The following is a 20496-nucleotide window of genomic DNA, read 5'->3' as shown; positions in this document are numbered from 1 at the left end:
AAAAAGACACCTTAAAACACCAAAGTGCTTGTTTACATCAAATTCCTTTAGACTTCCTATCTGTTGTTTTAATTCATCTGAGTAGGACTTTGATGTATAACTCGATTACTTCAAGCTAGAGATGCAATACACGTTGCTTACCTGACTCACACGCAAATGTCTTTGACGTCTCATCATGGAAGATAATCGCCACTGCATGCTTCTTTGTCTCTCGAGGCAATCTAGTTATGTTTTTGATATTGTGCAGCTCAGTTACCTTAAAATGAAGAAAAATACTTTAGGCCAGTGTATTAATAATAAAAATAAAAATGCTACTCATAACCACTCAATCTATTTTTTCCCCTGAAGGCTGCTATATTTTAGGTTTGCCATCAAAAAAAATCGCACAAATTAAGTAAAATCTAACATTACAACTACTTCCATAAAATTTCATAAATAAAAAGGTGAATAGCCTACTTATTATCAAATATAGTTCTTCTTGAAAATGTAGTTATTACAAAGATACTAGCCCTCTTGTGATTCCTCCATAACGGATTTTTTAATTTCTATATTAATATAATTTTGTTCTGTTTAAGAATCTACATTAAATATATATCTAATGTAACAACAGCAGTGTCTTATTAGTTAAGGGAAGAAAATCAATGATTGTGTCATCCAGTATCACTATATTTATATGGCAAGATATTTGTCTGTTTTTAAAGTATAATAGCACCCTCATAAGAACTCACTTTTTTCCCCCACAAATAATAGAAAAGCTTATCAATAATAAGAAACAAGTATTACAGCAAATTTACAGAATAAATCCATATACATCTTCCTTTGATTCAAGTACATGACTATAATTAACAAGAATAGAAGAATGATACTTTATTACAGACAGAATTGGTAGCACAGCCTGTATTAACATGTTGAACACTTGCTATAAAATGTTCTTGGTTACTTCTACCTCTGGGCAAATTTTATAGTTTCTGTTTATAGTTAACTTTTCCATCCAGGCAGGACATCTGCCTCAGGCAGAATTAATTTCTTTAAAATGTTATCAATACAAATTTGGTCATCTATGGATAGGGAAAAAAATAGACAGAAAGTAGGCATTTTATTATTTTCCTTTCTTATGGTCTCTGCATGCAGCTCTGACATTCCTATGAAGATGCTGAAGAAAAAGTACAATCTTTATACACTGCATTAAGAAGAAAAGGGAACATGTTAGGGTAAAGATTCCTAAAACACTGAGACCAGATAAGTAGTCAGAGGCATCAAGAAGTGAAGGAAAGAAAAGCTTGAAGTGGTGTGTACAGGTGCTGATGACAAACTTGAAACCTTGACTTCAGCAAAACTCACTCCCGTTAGTCAATGCCTTTGCTGCACTAGCTGGGTCTAAAATGGCTCCAGACGTGGTCTAATGAGTATAGCACATACATGGGTAATCACTGCCTGTACTGGCAGTAGTGCTCCTGTTCACACAGCCCAGCAAACTGCTGGTCAGACACCTTTGCTATTTGAGACTCAGTTCACTGCATCCCTGCTCTTCCTGCAGGGCTGCTAGCAATTTGTCCATCCTCATCCTGTCATTAGATGGGCTCCTCCATCCCAAAGACAGCACTTTGCCCAGTTTCACAAGGTCCCTGTTAGCTCGTTCCTCCAGCCCACTCAGGTCTCTGACTTTGCACATATCAATTGATTCTTCACAACTTGGTATCATCTGCACAGGTGTTAAATGAGTGCATCCTCTGTTACCCCCTCCAGTTCCTTTATGACAGTGTTAACCAAGAAATGTCCCAGAACACACTTTGAAGATAGTAACAGTCTTACACTTGTTTTTGACTTCCTGTTAGAAAACAAACCATTAACTATGACATTCTGATTCCGATAACCTGACCAGCTTTTTGCAATACAGACATCCATCCACACAGATTATAATTTCTCAACTTGGATACAAGAACATGGAGGGGAACAGTGCCAAAAATTTTACTAAATTTGATGTATTTGATGACAAACACTGCTCTCTCCTCATTCCCAAATCTGGTGATTTCATCATAAATGACTATCACATTGGTCAGGCATCATTTACCATTGGTTAACTCATGCCATATCCCAAAATGATCTTCTCCTTTACATGCTCAGAAATGTGCTTTAAATGAACCGCCTCCATGATTCTTCCTGTGTTCTAAGATGAAGTTTTCAGGCCTGTAGTTTGCTCAGGGTAATCCTTGGTCAACATATATAATAATGTGTGAAGCACTTGTGCCACCCCACCAATGGGTTCTTAATTCCTCTAGAATTTTATTTTCAGCCATGCATTTTTTAGGCTTTGCCAGAATCCATTTATTTCTCTATTTTTTGCTTAGGGAACAAGAGAAGATCTGACCAATGCAAATATCAGTTTCATTCAGAGAAAGTGCATGACTGCACACAACATTGCAGAAAATTCTTAGATCTTGTTACAGTAAAAAGAAGAAATACTATTTTCTGAAATTGCAGAAAAGGAAATTGAAATATAATAAATAGTGACAACAGTATATATTAAGTCTTCTTTCAGTCTCTCTCAGACAGTAGAGACCTACTATTTTCTTTAAAATTTAAGAGCTAAAGATTTTGAATGTCCCATCATAGAAGCATTCAAATCCAGGCTGGATGTGACTTTGAGCAACCTGGTCAAGAGGGGTGTGTGCCTGCGTAGAGCACACTCAGTGATCTTAGAGGTCCTTCCAACCCAAACCATTCTATTATTCTATCACCTAAAGATCCTGCAGCATTGGTAAGCTTAATAATAAATCCAAAAAACTTACATTCCTGGCACCAAAGTTACATAATTTTCAGAGTAATTTTTGTTCGAAAAATGGTAACTCTAGTCAACTGAAGAAGCATACTAGCAATCCATAAGGATGATTTTATGGGTTGTCTTGATGATATGTACATAAAGTTTACTTAATATACTGACAGAACATTTTCTATGCAAGAAATACATATTGATACACTTGGAAATACAGTCAGTGTGAAAAGAACAAATAATAGAATTGCATTTTATTTGCTGGAGGAAACTGAACTTTAGAACATTCCCATCACCACATCTTAAAAACCGTTGAATATCACAGAATTACAGAACAGTGGAGGATGGAAGGGATCTCTTGAGGTCACACGATCCAACCACTCAAACAGAGACACCTAGAACCAGTTGCCCAGGACCACACATAGATGGATTCTGAATATATCCAAGAGAAAGTTCACATTTCCCAGTGTTTGGTTACCCTCAGAGTATGATGTGTTTCCTAATGGTCAGAGAGACACTCTTCTGTTTCAGTTTCTGCCAATCACCTCTTGTCCTATCACTGAGCAGCACAGAAAAGAACCTGATTCCACTGTCTGAATGCCTCCTTCAGGTATTTATAGACAATTTACAGACAATTCCCCCCTAGCCTCTTCTTCTCCAGGCTGAACAATCCCAGCTCTCTCAGTCCCACCTCATAAGAGCAATGCTCCAGTTCCTTCAGCTATGTTACCTTCCATTGGACTCCCTCAAGAAGCTCCATGTTTGTCACATACTGGAATGCCCAAAATGTGATGCACTGTTCCAGGTGTGACCTTATTAGTAATGGGAAGGATCACCTCTCTTGACCTGGTGGTGATACTTTGCCTAATGCATCCCTAGGATATTGTTAAACTTTTCTGTGGCAAGGACACATCATTGTTTGACATATATCAAACTATATATAAGTATTTGCTCTAGTTATATCTATTGGATGAGTCAACAGGTTGACCAGAAGAAAAAAGAAAAAAAAATCAGTTAATAATACCAGCTTGTATACTGAGATGACAAAAAGGGAGATCATGCTAAGAGAGATGACCCCTAGTATTTCTACTGAACACATAACTTTTAATACCAAGTGGAGGTATGAATCTATGTTTCTATATTCATCCTCTGAAATTGTATGCTTCCCCTCACAATTATAGTGAAAAGACAAAGATGAGCAATAATGCTATGAAAGTCTTTCCTCCCACCTGCTAGAGAGAACTGAAGCTAATCAAATTCTGAATTCTGGAAGAAGCATGAGTCATTTTCCTAATCACTGAATGTTTGCAATTAAAAGATAAACACCTTAAAATTTGTATTATTTTGTATGAATGAAAAACAAACTTTGTTTTGGTAACTGGACTGCTTTATCTTTGTGATTTTTAAAAGTTCTAAATTTTATATATATTTTAAACACTTTGCAGTTTTAAAAGACTAATCAAATTGAAAATTTATCAAAAAGAAGAAACACCTTTATGAGCAAGTATTAGGTAAATTTACATTTACTAAGCAAGACATCAAAATTTGCTCACTGTGCTACTGCAATAGACTTGGTCAAAAAATTCTGTCTAATTCACTAAATCACTGCTGTTCTCTGCAATAAAAGTATTCTGAAATTATGTAGACCATAGTCAACCTCATACCTGTAAAATGGAATAAAAAAAGGGAATTACTTAATATGCTTAAAACTTACTCAGACTTTCCACAAAATAGATGGAAATATTCAAATGGTCGTATTAAAGTTTGCCTACTTTAAAATATATTTATATGATTAGAGACAACAAACAACAACAACAACAATTGAAAATCATTTTTCCTATTTCCTGCCCATCATATCTCCCCTGCTCATAGTTATGGGTAGGGTTAGGTCCCTCTAGAAAAAGGTTAGAATGAAAGAAAACAACAAATATAATCCCTAATACTATCTGTTCAGTGAGTAATCTTGCAAATGGTTTTCTTGTCTGCTTTCATTTTTTTCGTGATTTCTTCCATTAAGCAAAACAGATCCTTTTGCATTAAGCTATGATTACACAGCTTACAATTTTTTACTAATTATTGTGTGTTAATTTAGAGCTTCTTTTCTCCATTAGACAATGACACTTTCATTTAGTTAAGTACTCCGTATGGTGCTCAGAGTGGTAGATGTAAGGGACTTTTAGCACCTGGCCTTCTTGGTTCTGCTCCTCATGAATAATTCCTGACTCATATGTCCATCACTCAATATCCCACTGAGTGGAGTTTCTTGATTTTTTTTTTTTGTTACTGTTCATTTTTCTTCACATACAAACGCTTTTATTTTCATTCTGGGCAGCTTTTTGACAGAGTTACTGAACAGACCATCTCTTTTACTTCTGGTTAAGACTTACTGGAAGGATTCTGAAGAGCTAGAAGGTAGGGAATATTCTGGGATAGGTATAAACAGCATCTCATTCTCCTAGTGCAATATTAGGCTAGTCTAAGGTTGTAGCAGGGTCTCAAAGGCTGTCTTAAATTCTGTAGCTTGCTTCCTCTCATAGGCCCAAATTTAGATAACTTCTCAGCTTCCTCATCAGCACAGCTAATCACCAGCATGGCCTCAGCAAGAGAAATGTACTTGATCCAAATAGAAAATACTTTAAGTCTCAGATATTGTTTGCCAAAATACAAAATGACTATACAGAGGAACACGGAGGGTTGAACAGAACAAAAATAAGAATTTTCTGCTCCCATATATCTAGAGCACTTTGAAATCATGCTTCAAGGTGCAAATCCTCCCGTCCTTGTCATTTTTGCCTTTTGTTTGCAAATGGGCACAAAACTCACACACACTTCCGTGTAGGATCTCATCTATACTCAAAAAGACAAGAAGAGGAAATACAGTTTATGCCTTTTCTTAAAAAGCAAATATACTAGGTTCGTTGAAGATTTTCCCTATTTTATGTCTTATAGTAATCATTTGTACCCTGAGATGTTCACAGGAACATGAGGTTACCTTTCTACATAGAGAACCTAAACCTGATATTAATACCAGTTCGCTTTCATTTCTCATTCCCTGTTGGACATCCTAAGCATAGCTAAATACCAGGGAACTGAGTTACATGAAAAACTAAAGAGCTGGTTTATATTTTCATAAATTTCTGTACCAAGCAACTTGAGAAAGGTGAAAAAAAAAAACATTCTGATAAATTTCAAAAGTTTAACCTCACTTCTCCTTAGAAGAAACGATTTCCTGCTTTCTATAAAGTCATGAAGTAGATTACTAGTAAATAGCTCCAATGAAAGGAAATGACTAATAAAAGACAGCCTGCAGTGGCAAGAGTAATAGCCTAAATCCAAGCAAGATATATCAATGTGGGCTGATAATCACAACTGTTACATGGGAAAGAAAATTTTTGTACAGTAAATCAAGAATCAAACTGCAGAGCTACATCTGGCTAGCCAGAAGAGGTCAGATAAAAGACTGCTGATAAAACTTCTGGTCCCTCTAAAAGTGCTTTAGTTTTTACCTGTCTTAATACAGTATTTCAGAACGCTCCCATTCATTTTGAGCTCTGGCTGTAACAGATCAGCTATATCAAGAACTTATTTTCAATTGAGAAACAAATAATTCACTTTTTTTTTTCTGTTTGAGAGTCTGTGTTCTATGTTATAGTGATCTTCAGCCTTCTTTTGAAAGTGCATTTGTAATCTAAGTAAATTACAGGAAAGAATTACAAGAGCTCATTTCCGTTATTTTAGCAAAAAAATTGATATGATCACTAAGCAATCTCTGTCAATGCAACTTAAATAAGGCACCTAGCCTATAAAACATTTTTTATTAATACTATTATTTGGTTGGGGTTTTGTTTGTTTGTTTTCTGTCACCTTAATTATCTTATTAGATGTGAAAGGCTAATAAATTGTGAAATACATTTAATTTAAATAATGACTCAGACTAATGGATTTGTTCCTTCCTGTCAATGTAATTTCACATTTTACTGATCGTTTTCCTTAGAACCACATTAAGTACTTCTCAAAAAGGATGGCTTTTAAAAACAATTCAATCCACTTTCTCTTGAATTCATCACTGACCTACACTGGACATTTATTATGCTAAAAACTGTTCTGGTTAGGGAGCTGAACAGAGAAGGGAACATTATTACAGTGGATTTATCTAGGACCTGCACTGTCCACTTTTATGTTACATAGACATGTGAAGATTGCAATGCATACTAAGATTCTGGAGCTCAATTTGTGCATTTAAATAGGTTACATAAATCTTTTGCAGCTATAGAAATATTACTTTGAAATAAGATATTACATCTATATCACTACCAAAAAATACAATTTGACTGAAAATACAAAAGGAGGTCCAAAAAAGATGAAAAGCACAAAAATCACACATAAAATCTCAAGTGCTTTATTCTAGGATGTATCCTGTTTGAATTCTTCCAAACATATGCCTCCCATATGAAATGGGGAGGGAAATGATTCTGAGATTCCATCTATTTGATATTATTTCCTCTGTGCAGAGTTCTGAAAATTGCTTGGGCATAGGAAAAGGTCTGAATTTACATAAATGGATTTTCCATAAATGGTTTTGCATTGTGTACTACACTCCTGTCACTTAATTTCTATCTAGCAAGAATAGAAGAAGAAGAGAGCACTACAAAATGTAATTGTTCATCCTTATATTTCTTACTAATGGCCCACATACTACCATCTGTTGTGTAATATCAAGCAAGCAGTAATGGAACAGAGCAAAAGCCAGCACAATGCGAAAGAGCAGGAACTCTAGGAGAGTGGTGCTCAGGCAGTTGAGAACTATCTCAAACCAGAAACAATAAGAGAGAAACATATGAAGCAAGTTCTACGTTAACTACCATAATTATAGGAAGAAAAAGGAAAAGGAACCATCAGAATCTTGAAGTCACACTTAATGCTGGCGTCATTCTGCTGAAGGAGATAATGTCCACTGCAGATGGATGGAATACAAAGAGGAATACCTCAAACAAAACATCTGTGGATGCGTTAGTAGCTGTGGCTCCTCTAACATGTTTAAACCCAGGTGCCACAGAGTAGAAATCCTGCTACAGAGATGGTTTTGTCTCCCTGAAAATAAAAAAGCCTGTGGGATCGCAGAACTGGGACCCCAGAACAATTGCACATGCATGGATGGTGGGAAAGAAACAGTGGGAATAAACTGAGACACAAAGTATTGGGGCTGGATGTAAAGAGCAATGTTTTCCTCTTGAGGACAGCCCAGCAGTGGGTCAGGCAGCTTGAAGAGGCTGTACAATCTCCGGTCTTGTAGGGTTTTACAACCAACTGAACAAAGACCTGAGGTCTGATCTCAGATCTAGCTCTGCTAAGAGCAGAAGGTCGGATGAGATACCTACAAGCCTAAGAAAGGGATGCTAGGCTTTTTGGATCTAAACCTCTGGGTTTAGGCAAAACTATATGGCATTAAATATTCAGAACATGTAAGATGAAACACATTCTCCTGACTTCAGTACAGCTTATCCTACACAAGAGTAGCACATGACAATCAAATACAGGAACGCAATGCAAAAGACTGAAAAAGAAGACAAAAAAAATATCTGAAGAAACAGAAGAAAAAGAAACATCTATTGCATGAAAGAACAGCAAAACTTAAAACACAAGATTAGAAGAGGAACAGAAAGGAAAAGAGAAAAAAAAAAAGTGAATGAATGGATCGTATAAAACCAGTATCAATTAACAGAGAAGACAATATTTTTTCTCATCTCTGCAGGCAGATTTATCCGTGGAAGATGAGTTGTTATGGTAACAACACTCTCCAGGAATTTTCCAAAGAGAGGCACATCAACCTCCACATTATGTCTCTGGGGCAGGACTCCAGCTGCTATATCAGAGCAGTAAGGGCTCAAGAAGCTGCTATTAAGTAAGCATTCACTCCTGCAAGCACTAAATGGAGACCAGAGCTGCAAGAATCTAATCTGATAAAGAGGATTACAAAAAATAAATAACAAACAAAAAGCATAGGGACAGAGTGAATGTATATGTTCAAAATATATCAGGGTAAGTGTAAACTAGTAATGCCAGGGCAGGAAAGTAAAGTTTGAAAGGGAGAAATATGTATAGGTTTAATAACACCGTCACAGTGAATAATTTCTACTTGCCCTCAAGATAAAATCAAGATTGAAACAATTAAAAAGTTTAAAATTTTCAGTATTTTTGTGGAATGTAGATTAACTTAGGTAAATTTATGCTATCAAATAAAGTAACTTAAAAATTCTCAGAACTTAAATGTAAAGGAACAATAATTTATTAATCTTTACTCTCTACTTTTTCCACCATAACTAAGTATTGTTCTAACTGGCCAATTAACCATATGAGCAGTTACAAACTGTTCTTTGCCTCAATGACACCTAACACAATTAAAGATGGATCTTAAACTTATTTGATTAGCTTTTGTTATGCCACTTCAAACTCTACATTGTTTCACAGTGTTAATAAGTTAAACCTACAAGGGAAGAATTAGCATGTTGTCATACCAACCACTTTTAAGTGGCAAAGAAAGAGTTTTCCCCAAGTCAAGTTACGTTCTTTCAAACTATGCTGCAATATGTGTCAGAATTGAAGAACTGAATCGTTTATTGGGATAATTCTGGATTCTGTTTTTTGTCTTGTAGCCTTGTGTTTTAAAGCAATTGTAAAAATCTGATCAGTTCATGTGTATGTGCAACTCTTCTCCCAGAAGCATTTTAATTAGGATTTTAAAATACATGCCTAAAAAACCCAAACAACCACAAATGCCTTCACATTTCAAAGAGTATTTTTATAGACCATCATTTACAGTTCTAAACCCAGTTCTCCTCAATCCCATTTCTCTACCATCCTAAACAACCTTTGAAATATATGTCCAAATTCGACCTATTTCGTTGTGAAAACTGAATATCAGACTGCTGTTAGCACACCATTAAAAATAAGATAAATAAGACCTATGTAAAAGTGAGTGTTGACAAAATTTAAAATAACTAATGCTTTATTAATAAGATTAACTTAGAACTGAGATTCACACTTGAAGTGTAACATCATATTAAAGAGATGGCAGAGAAGGGAGATGATTCACAACTGAAATAAAACAGGTTTCCCAATTATCCTCCCAAGTTTCACCTACAATAAACAAGAGAGACATGAACAAACTTCCTGCTGGTTCTAGGTGTGCGAAGAATAGCATTGAGCTTATATCTGAAAAACAAAGTGGGGCATTTAGTTGAAGTACTTCAATTATGCAAGTAGACTAGTAAGACAATATCTCTAATGAATGTACAAGTGAATTAGATTATTATATGAATGTTAATAGCCTTTTGAGTCTATTAAAATATACTAGAGAGTTTCCATTTCTCAAGTTTTCATTTTTAACACTCTCAGTGAACACAACTGTGTGCAGACCTATTCTATTTTCAGCCCCAAAGTACTGTTTAGTTAGAAGAAAAATGTTACTGCTATTTGAGTAAAAAGAAAAGCAGAAACATACTTTCCCAAAACTACCTTTAAATCTTCCTCTTCCTTCAGTTAAATTACAGGCTGACCCATAACAATTCCCACTTAGTTTGTTAGATAAGCTCAGTTAAAAATAACTGTTTATTATTATGGAATATATTTCAAAACAAACTGCAAGGAAAGACATGCTTAGAAAATGTAACATCATTGAATACAGTAAGTGACAGCTACACAGTTCTTACTGCAAATCTGCTAGATATAACCCCAGCTACAAAGTGTATCATTGCAGTTTATCTCTTGACAAACTGAGACAGAATTGTAGAGAATAACATCAGCAGTAGGCATTCAATGCACATAAATTATTTTTACTGTATCCACGATGTATATAATGCCAGTGGCTGAGCCTTAGGTTTATCTCCTCTTCATGCTGTAAAAGCCCTTTAACTTCAGCTGTAGTTCTATGGGCATGCCTTGGGTCAAAATCAGATGGGAAAGACCAGCTTACTTCATTGTGCTACTCACAGGGGACAACAAACCATGGCTGAGAGGCACCTAACAAAGTAGTTTTTAGGCTGGGAATCAACTAGATGAAAGACTACTTATGAGTTTAAATTAACCTAAATTCAGTATGTGCATACACACGCGTGTGTGTAAACATGCATTCAAAGAGGTCTAGAATTCTCTAAGGAAAATATGCAAGAGAGAGAAAAATAAAACAGAGAGAAACTTGGCAAATGAAAAATTAAAAAGTGCAGTAGTAAAAGAAAGAATAGGAAATGATGGGAATGGTAATGTAGCTATTATTTTAGAAATTGTTTAAATGAGATAGTTCAAAATTTTTTACAAACTTTTTAAAATGTTTTCACTATCTTTGCTTACAAACCTAACAAATTTGAAAATTATTTTACCTCAACTGTCACTAGGGATAAATTAATTTGAATACCTATTATGACAGCTATATTTTCAACTCTAATGCATTTTTAATAACCTTCTTCATCAGCTGATGATTTGAATTTCAGATTTCCTTTTGTGAAGAAGTAAAAATTGGATACTTCTGTGCCGATTTTCCAAATATGGTTCTTTATTTATGTTGCAAATCCTCCCTTACCACAAAATTCATACCTTAAATGAAATCATTTGTACTTGTAAGACTCACTATACTTAATCTCTCTTTACTAAAATAAAGTAATTTACAGTAAAACCCGTCTTCCCTCCCTGGTACACTGTAATTTGATGCCTGTATCTGTTTTCCTCCTTTTAGAGTTACTACACAATTATTACGCCTCCTATTTCCACATCAGAACAGTAAATATTTTCCCCACAACACATGCACAGATAATTCAGAGTAGTTTAAAGGGAAAATCTTGTTATTAAGAAAAAAAAATCCTCATTTAGCATTGTTTGCCAGTGCTAGCAAACAGAATGCTAGATAATTAGATCTTAAACATTCTTAAATTCATGCAGTTCTACACTCTTCACTTGAATAGTGAAAATAGCTATACAGAATATTGAGAAAAAAATGGTAAATGCAGACACAAGTGCTGTATATTAGGAAAAGAACACAGATATGACATTGACTATCAGTTCCACAGGCCTAGTCTACCATTTTCTTAATGTTTTTATGGCAATGAACCATAGTAGGTCTCATCTGTGATACTCCTAAGCTGTGTGTTAACACAAAACAAATACCATATCTTTACTGGTACCTCATATAATTAAAACAATATGATACATATTGTCTTAATTGTATAAACCTATTTAATCTTTCATAACTATTTTTCACCTTGAAATAAATCACAGAATCACAGAATGACTGAGGAGAGCAGGGCCCTCTGGAATCATTCAGTTCAACTTCTGCTCAAGCAGAGACATCCAGAGCTGTAGCCAGATCCATGTCCAGGCAGTTTCTGAGGGTCTCCAAGAAGGAGACCCCACAGACTCTGGGCAACCTTTGCAAGTGTTCCAACACCCACACAGCACAAAATTGCTGCTGCGTGTTCAGAGGGAACGTCCTGTGTTCTAGGCTGCATCCAGTGCCTCTTGTTCTGGATGGCTTGGCTCCATCTTATTCATATCCGCACTTACAAGGCTTTATAAAATCTTCTGATTCTCACAGTTTCATACAATTCTCATGATTTAATGTTACAGTGATAACAGTCTACCCTGTCTTCCCTCAGGGTCTTTCCATAATGGTCATCACACAAGTACATTTCACATAGATGGTATCACAAATATTAATTTCCTTTCACACCTTCCTCACTTCTGAGAGGTGAAGATTGCATTGACAGAGAAGGAACAGAAAAACTGTACAGGAAAAACAAATGAAAGTCAAAAATATGTCCTTTAAACATACAATTTGAATTTGAGATACTAGGATCCCACAAATCGAGGGAACGTCCCCAAGCTGTGTTAGGGGAGGTGCAGGTTGGAGATCAGGAAAAAAATGTCTTCTCCAAAAGAGAGGTTGGGTGCTGGAATGGACTGCCTAGGGAAGATGGTTGAGTCACTGCTCATGAAGGTGTTCATAAAATGTGTAGATGTGGTACTAAAAGACTGGGGTAGTAGAGGAATATTGGTGGCATGAAGACAGACTAGATAATCTTGGAGGTCTTTTCCAACCATGGTGTTTCAACAATTACAGATAAAATTGCTCTGGTGCAAAAAATCTGAATGAAATCTCATTTTCACTTCACAAGCATCCATCATGCTACTCTCTGCCTCAGAAAAAAAAACGAGCTCCATTGAGTAACTATGCAGACAACACCAAGTTGGGAGGGAACGTTGATCCACTGGAGAGTAAAAGAGCACTACATAGGGACCTGGAGAGAGTGGATTGTAAACTGTGTGAGTTTCAATAGGGCCAAGTGTTGGGCCCTGCATTTTGGTCACAAAAAATGATTTAGCAGTGGGTTGTTAGAGCTAGGGTAGTAAGGTTAGGTTGTGGTTGGACTCAATTATCCTGAAGGCCTTTTCCCACCTGAGTAATTCTATGTTGCCATAATTATATGCATGCATTCCTTGGTTTTTGTTTCCTTTCCTCTCATGCTCCTATTTTTACTTCTGCATCAGTCTCAATTTTTGTGTAAAATCTCAACTTTTCCTTGACAAACCATCTTTCCATCTACTGGAAAGATCTCTTGATTTTTTTTTCCAGATGATGTACCCATAAGAGTGCATTTATTCTTAAAACAAATATTGGGGGTGTTTTTTATTTCTTCTCTTAAGCTTTAATTCAACAATTTTCCTTTCCATGCTACCAAGGTACAAGAAGATATACATAAAGAGAATGAGATACCTGACCCCAAATTAGTATTCAGAAATGAAAAGTACACGTTAGAATCAACGTCAGGCTTTATCCCCAAAAGAACCAGAGGGAATATATTTCATTACTCAAGAGAGAAAATTATCTGAATTTCCATCATACATAGAACTTTGCAGATGACATCAGACATTTTAAGTCAGAAGTGTTTCAAACTAAAATGTACAAAGTACAGATCTGCAGAGTCTTTAGACTTTGCCAAAACATGGATAGATTTTTATAGAAAGAATATAGTCACAGAATCCTTAGAGTTGGAAAAAACTAGAGGTCTGAAGGCCATCTAGTCCAATTTCCCTGCAATTAGCAGAGACATCCACAGCTGTCAGGTTGCCCAGGACCTGATCCAGACTCACCTTGTGTGTCTCCAAGGACAGGGCATTAACCACAGAAACCTGGGGAACCTGTTCCAGTGCCTCACCAGCCTTACTTTTTTCCTTACACCTAACCTAAATGCACCCTCTTTAAGCTTGAAACTATTTCCCTTTGTCCTATTACCACAGACCCCGATAAAGAGTCTGTTCCTGTCTTTCCTGTAGTTCCCTGCTAGACACTGAAAGATTGCTCTCAGGTCACCTCACAGCCTTCTTCAGGCTGAACAACCCCAACTGTCTCAGCCTGTCCTCATAGGAGAGGTGTTCCATCTCTTGGGTCATTTTTGTGTCCTTCCTCTGAATGCACTTTAACAGGTCTAAGTTTCTTCAGTACTGAGGACTCCACATCTGGATACAGACTCCAGGTGATACCTTACCATTGCAGAATAGAGGAGTAGGATCACCTCCCTAGACCTGCTGGCCATGCTTCACTTGATGCAGCCCAGGATACGGTTGGTTTTCCGGGCTGCAAGAGCACATTGCTGGCTCATGTTCAGCTTCCTATACACCAGGATCCTCAGGTCCTTTTCAGCAGGGCTGTACTCAATCTTTTCATCCCCCAACTTGTATTTGTAGTGGATGTTAGCCCAATACAAGTGCAAGATCTTGCATTTGGATTTGTTGTACCTCATGAGGTTAACCCAGACCCACTGCTTAAGCTTATTCTAGGTCCCTCTGAATGGCATCCTGTCCCCCTGGTGCATTTATCGTGTATGCACATAACTGACACACTGACCATAAAGTTCTTTTCTGTAATGAAGTAAGAGAAGAGCAGTTCAAAGAAAAGCTCCTATGAGACTGTTTTGAAAGACTCTAGGAAGATTACAAATGTTTTTCCCATAGCTAGAAATTACTGAAATACAATCAGGAGAGAGCATGATCAGTTTGACTCAATGCAAGCAGCAGATAGATATAATCAATAGCTCGTAGCCACTTGGATGACATACACTTCACAGTTTACAGAGAAGTCTAACCTGGAAGGGACCTCCAGCAATCATTAGGACCAGTCCTGAAAATGAAGCCTTTGCTTAAGGTACACAGGACTCTACAATTCCAGTGAGTATATACTGACTTTTCTGGTCAGCCTTCTCTGATGTTTATTTGTTCCCATTACTCACTTTTTTCCCCTTATATTCAGACAACTTCCCCTAGAGCAAGCACTATTAATTGCATCTTGCCCTGTTCCTCCTTGTGAAGAGAGCATTTTCATTCCTCCAGTCATCTCTTCAGAACTGAAAGGCTGTGATTACATTCCTCCAGGCTGTTTCTGTTTCTTCAACTTCCCTCGCATGGCAGGATCTCCAACCTCTAATCTCTTTGCTAGCCTCTCTTCATTTTTTTTCTATGCATCTATTGCATAGAACAGATAGGAGACCAGAATAGTGTAAAACATTCCAGGGACAACTTAACAAGTGTTGAGTAGATAGAATACTCTAAACTAAGAAGGCTTCCATCTGCTGCCCACACTTCTAATGGTGCAGCCCAGAACAGTTTGCTTCCACTGCTTCAAGGACACGTGGCTGTCTCAAGCTCAGTTTCCTGCTTAGCAGGATCTCACAGAGCTTTCCAGAAGAATCACTCAGTCTTCAGCCTCTTTTGCTCCTTCACTTACTAGGTCCCAGGTACACAACCTCACATCTATCCCTGCTGAGGTTGTGGAGCTACATCCCAGAAGATACCCAACACCCAACTGCACATAGTTATGAACACCACGATCTGACTGATGCTTCCTGAGCAGTAATATGAACAAGACGACGCTAGAGGTATCTTTCAATCTCAACTGTTCCAAGGGGTCAATGGCAGTTTGGAAATATTATAAAATTCATGTTTTTCTCATCACACTAAACTATTTGAGTATGCCCTTACTCACCCCTTCTCTATCTAGTAATATTTTGCAGTGAAAACATTCAGTCTTCCAGGTTGTTTTAAGGCTTAATACTACAAGAATACAAACACCTATTTGAACAACTAATTTTGAAGAGCGGAATGCAGCTTTTGCACAAAAGTGAACACAAATATTCCTCTGAATTTTGCTGGAATAAATACATTGATCTTAAAAGAACCACCATTAACATGTCCAGGACTGTTTAGGAGATCATATTTTCCAGCAGTTACTTATACTGTGATACATAGGGTTTGCCATTGATTCCACTGCTCTTGACACCACTTTTTATCTACTCTTGTGAACTGACAGTTGTAATTCATTCCCTAAGCTGTCATGATTTAGAAGGAAGAGCAGAGACCTACACAGGAACAGGCTCACAGGGAGCTCTAGTCTTTTAAGCACTTAAAGTCCATGCTTGTAAGAGCTCAAAGTCCTATCAGTTTGCTCAGCTTACAGGTTTCTTAACAGCACTTTTAAGAAAAGATTACATTATCTAAATGAAATCTTTGTTGAAAAAGATTTTTTTAAATTAGTGTTCACACTGCTCTTAGATGCACACAAACTCTAACAGCTTTATTACCAGCACAGCTCCAATTTTTTTTTTGGTGATATTTGTTTTTTGACACAGAATCCTTGTTTTGAACAAGGACATTATTCAGACTCTTCCATATTTTTAGAGGGATATGATAATTACTGCAGATTTTATTGTTTGGTGTATAGAACTGAGTAATTTTAGTAACACATTCATTTAAACAGGGTTCATTTTACTTCAATCAGACAAGTAATAGCTGCCCCTGAAAGCTCTATATTTTGTGACCTGCCCACATCCATCAGATGATTTTGCTAGCAGACAAGATATGGTTTTTTTTTCAGTTAATATTTGAAGAAATTTAAATGTTGCGTCGGGGAAAGATATTCATATAGATTTCAGGAAAATGTAACTCTCTGATTTGGAAAAAATACCATACTAAGACTTTAAAATAAAAAACAAAGTGCACAAAGTACATTTTGACACCTCTTTCAATCACAAAGAGGTCTCAAACAAACAGAATCTAATAACCAACCAATGGAAAGAAACAACACAAACCTGAATTCTAGATTATTTGCAAATAAAAATTTACAAAATATTCAAGCACTAACAGTCACACAAGCACACACATACACACTTTTGCTAGGTTGGTAAAACTGCAGTGTCCTTTTTGGCACTGAGGGAACAGATCCTAAGAACACAGGCACCCCTGGGATGGCTACAGAGCTATTGCCTCTCTATGCCCTCTTTGGAGTAATGAGAATAAACACAGCTGTTCTGCACAACTTCTACTACAAACGCTCAAGGGATAATAGTGCAGATAAGCTATAACTTCTCTGAGCAAGGGTGTAATGTTTAAATTTACAGTAACAACAAGTTATCATGTGATGCCAGAAACTGGAACGAACAGATGAGGTCATGTTTCGACAAATCCACTGCTACTGTCAGGAGGTGCTCATCTATAAGAACTAACGTCACTACGTACATTTGTAACAAGAGAATGACTAGGGAAAAACAACAACAACAACGCAATACATAACAGCAATGGAGAATTTACAGTATAACAAATAAACCCACATACTGACTGGATGCCAGAAAATAAGAAAACAAAAAAAACCCAACAAGCCAATTTTCCAACAAGACCAGCTTACCTCCACTTTAATTAATATTAATAATGACTAAAATAGAAGAGCACTATTTTTAATTTTTTCTAGCTTTGCACTACTAGGGTCAGTTTTTTATTTTATTTATTTCTTTTTTAGCTCAGATCTTCTGTAATTTGCAATGCCCACTGGCCAGGTCTGGAACATAAATGTAGGATACAATGATTTGGGTGAAGTCCTTCAAATATAAACTTGACTTGAGCTACATTTCAAGCTCAAATACATGTGAAAAAAATGGAATTGCTTAAGAACCTAATGATTTACTTACTGAAGAACTGTTTAAGCTCCTGGACACTGATTTGAAAGTTGATAGGAAAGACAGAAAAGCTGTCTATTCACAGACCTTCAAGGTAACCAATGGATGGAGGACAAAGCAGGGAGGACTTCATTCAGTAAATCCTGAATTTTTAACTTTAGAAATTATTACTATTGACAGTGCTTGCAAATCTTGAAGAGTTCTGGGAAAAACAAAACATATTCTACTACTGTTGTAATTACAACTAGGGCATTCACCATTTTCAGAACTCGTTCATTACTTTATATATAAATTTTAAAATTGGATTAAGCAGATATTTTTACACATTTCTAAAATATTAATGTTTGAAGGAAAAATAAGTAGTCACTTCACAGATATTGGGGCTTTTGTGCTTACTAAGGAAAAAACAAAAGAGTGTAATACTTGTATTAAAGACACTTTACAGGTTTACTGCATTTTTAGTGTCAGGATTTGGCTTTCAACATGATTCCCAACACACTGGATACAAAACTAAGCATATCACAAAGGCACTTCTCCCATAGAAGAGTGGTAAACAAACAGTGCTTAAGGTCACTAGAAAGGCATGGCTTACCTTGTGGAAGTTCCTGAAGTATGCTGCCTTCTCATCTGGAAACTTTTCTAGCCTCCTGGGTCCTTTACTAGAAGCCTTCTTGAAAACCAACCAACATCGTCTGAAAATCTGGAAAAAAAAGTCAATGAATTGTATTAGTTTTCACTTTAAGGTAGAAACCAGCACAAATTTATTAAGTTACTTAACAAGAATTTTTAGAACCATCGCATTTTATTTTAAGAATCCTTTATAAGTTTTTAATTCAGACTATTCTGTACACAACAAATTTGACAATTTCTGGAGATGCAAGAAAACACATGAACTCTGAACATGAAAAGAATTATAAGGCTGTCATGAGGGAAAGCGTTTTCAGGCATAACTGCACACATTTCTAGTTTACACATTCATTTTGCAAAATTCTATTTCTACAAGAGTATCAATGCCATTCAGACACATTTACTATGTTAAAAGTTGCAAAAGTTGTTACTATAATCTTGTACATAGAGAAAACATGGCAGAAATAAGTATAAATACACTCATTATTGGGCAAAAAAAATTATCCAGCTGTCTGACTTGGCTCAATGACAAACTCTCTAAGGAAAGGCTATGTAGATTATTAAAGTTTGGAAACATACTGAGGAAAAAAATCCAGAAAGAACAAAATGAAAGTATTGCTCTCATTTCAATGGGCATTACTCAAGATTCTGCTCAAAATGCATGAATATGGGTACGTTATTAGATTATCTCACTGAATCACAGAGGCTGGAAAGGACCTCAAGAGAACATAGAGTCCAATCTCCTGCCAAACCAGGTACCCTACAGCAGGCTGTACTGATAGGTGTCCAGACAGTTCTTGAATTTTTACACAGGCCTCTTCTACAAACTGTACCACGTGGAACTGCCTGAATCCTACAGAAATATTATGATAGCAACAGATTTCACATTATTATAATAATAAAAATAGGAGAAGACTCCACAATCTCTCTGGGCAACCTGTTCCAGTGCACCACCACCCTTACTGTAAATAACTTCCTTCACGTTAGTACAGAATTTCCTGTGTTCAAGTTCCAGGCACGTCTCTTTGTCCTAATACTACACACCACTAGCCTCATCCATTTGCCTCTTACCTCCCTTGAGATATTTGTAAACCATTTATCAGATCCCCTCTCTGTCTGCTTTTTTCCAGGCTGAACAGACCAAGATCTCTCAGCCTCTCCTCACACAGGAGATGCTCCAGTCCCTTGATAATTTTTTCAGCCCTTTCCCAGACACTGAGGAGATCTCTGTCTTTTTTGAACTGGGGAACCCAGAACTAGGGCACAGAATACTGTGTTGTATTATAAATGTGTCATTTCTAGGGCAAGATGATCACCCTTGACCTGATGGCCACACTCTTTATCACACCCAAGATACCACTGGCCTTCTTGAACACAAGGGCACACTGCTGGCTCATGGCCAGCCTGTTCTCCACAAGAACACCCACGTGGTTCTCTGTAGAAGTCTTCTCCAGCAAGTCATCCCTTTACTTGTACTGATGGATAAGGTTATTTTTCCCAGATTTATTTACTAAAGTACTAGTGGTATTGCAGTACCTAAAAGTTTTAAAACAATCAAATAATAAAACACTTGCAGTTCAAAGGGAAAACAGTTAAGGCTAATCCTTAACTATGTTATACAAGAAAGGGATTAGATAATGACTGGGTTTATAATCTATTACAATAGTTTGCATCACTTCCTTTTTCAGTAACCGTATGGCTCTACAAACAATACAGTATAACACTTAATACTATTAGTTCACTGATATTTTCAAAGTAACACACAAAGAGCACTAGCTAATGGTTCTCCCACCCTGTTGTGGTTTCAGAACCATACAGCCACTCTCTCACTTCTTCCCAAACAGGAAGAGAGAAATGAAAATAAAACAAAGCTCATATACTGAGGTGAAAGCTACTTACTAAGACAGAAAAGAAAAAAAAATTAATAAACATATTCATGTACCCACAATGCAATTATTTACCCCATGCTGACCAAGGTTCAGCTGACCAAGGTTCAGCTGACCAATGCCCCCCTAGTAACTCAACATCGCACTCCACACCAACCAACACCCAGCAGACCCTCTGAGCAGCAGCTGCCATCTAACCAACCTACTACAGCTTTATGGGCTT

The 20496-nt window shown here is 36.6% G+C and overlaps 1 protein-coding gene across 1 annotated transcript in view; it reads right to left on the bottom strand.

The window, feature by feature from the left end:
• The window catches only part of DOK6 (docking protein 6), a 238195-nt gene that overhangs the window by 125203 nt on the left and 92496 nt on the right, over window positions 1-20496 (bottom strand). Inside the window, exons 2-3 of the mRNA XM_065752981.1 lie at window positions 18353-18460; window positions 142-256 (exon numbers count right to left, since the gene is read on the bottom strand). Coding sequence (XP_065609053.1) covers window positions 142-256; window positions 18353-18460 — 223 coding nt within the window. The remainder of the gene's footprint in view (window positions 1-141; window positions 257-18352; window positions 18461-20496) is intronic.

The sequence above is a fragment of the Cyrtonyx montezumae genome, unplaced genomic scaffold (genome assembly GCF_038088225.1).
Source record: "Cyrtonyx montezumae isolate F1298 unplaced genomic scaffold, pur_monq_1.0 scaffold_8, whole genome shotgun sequence".
Taxonomy (NCBI): domain Eukaryota; kingdom Metazoa; phylum Chordata; class Aves; order Galliformes; family Odontophoridae; genus Cyrtonyx; species Cyrtonyx montezumae.
Note: the sequence above shows the minus strand (reverse complement) of the source record. Positions and strands in the feature narration are given on the sequence as shown.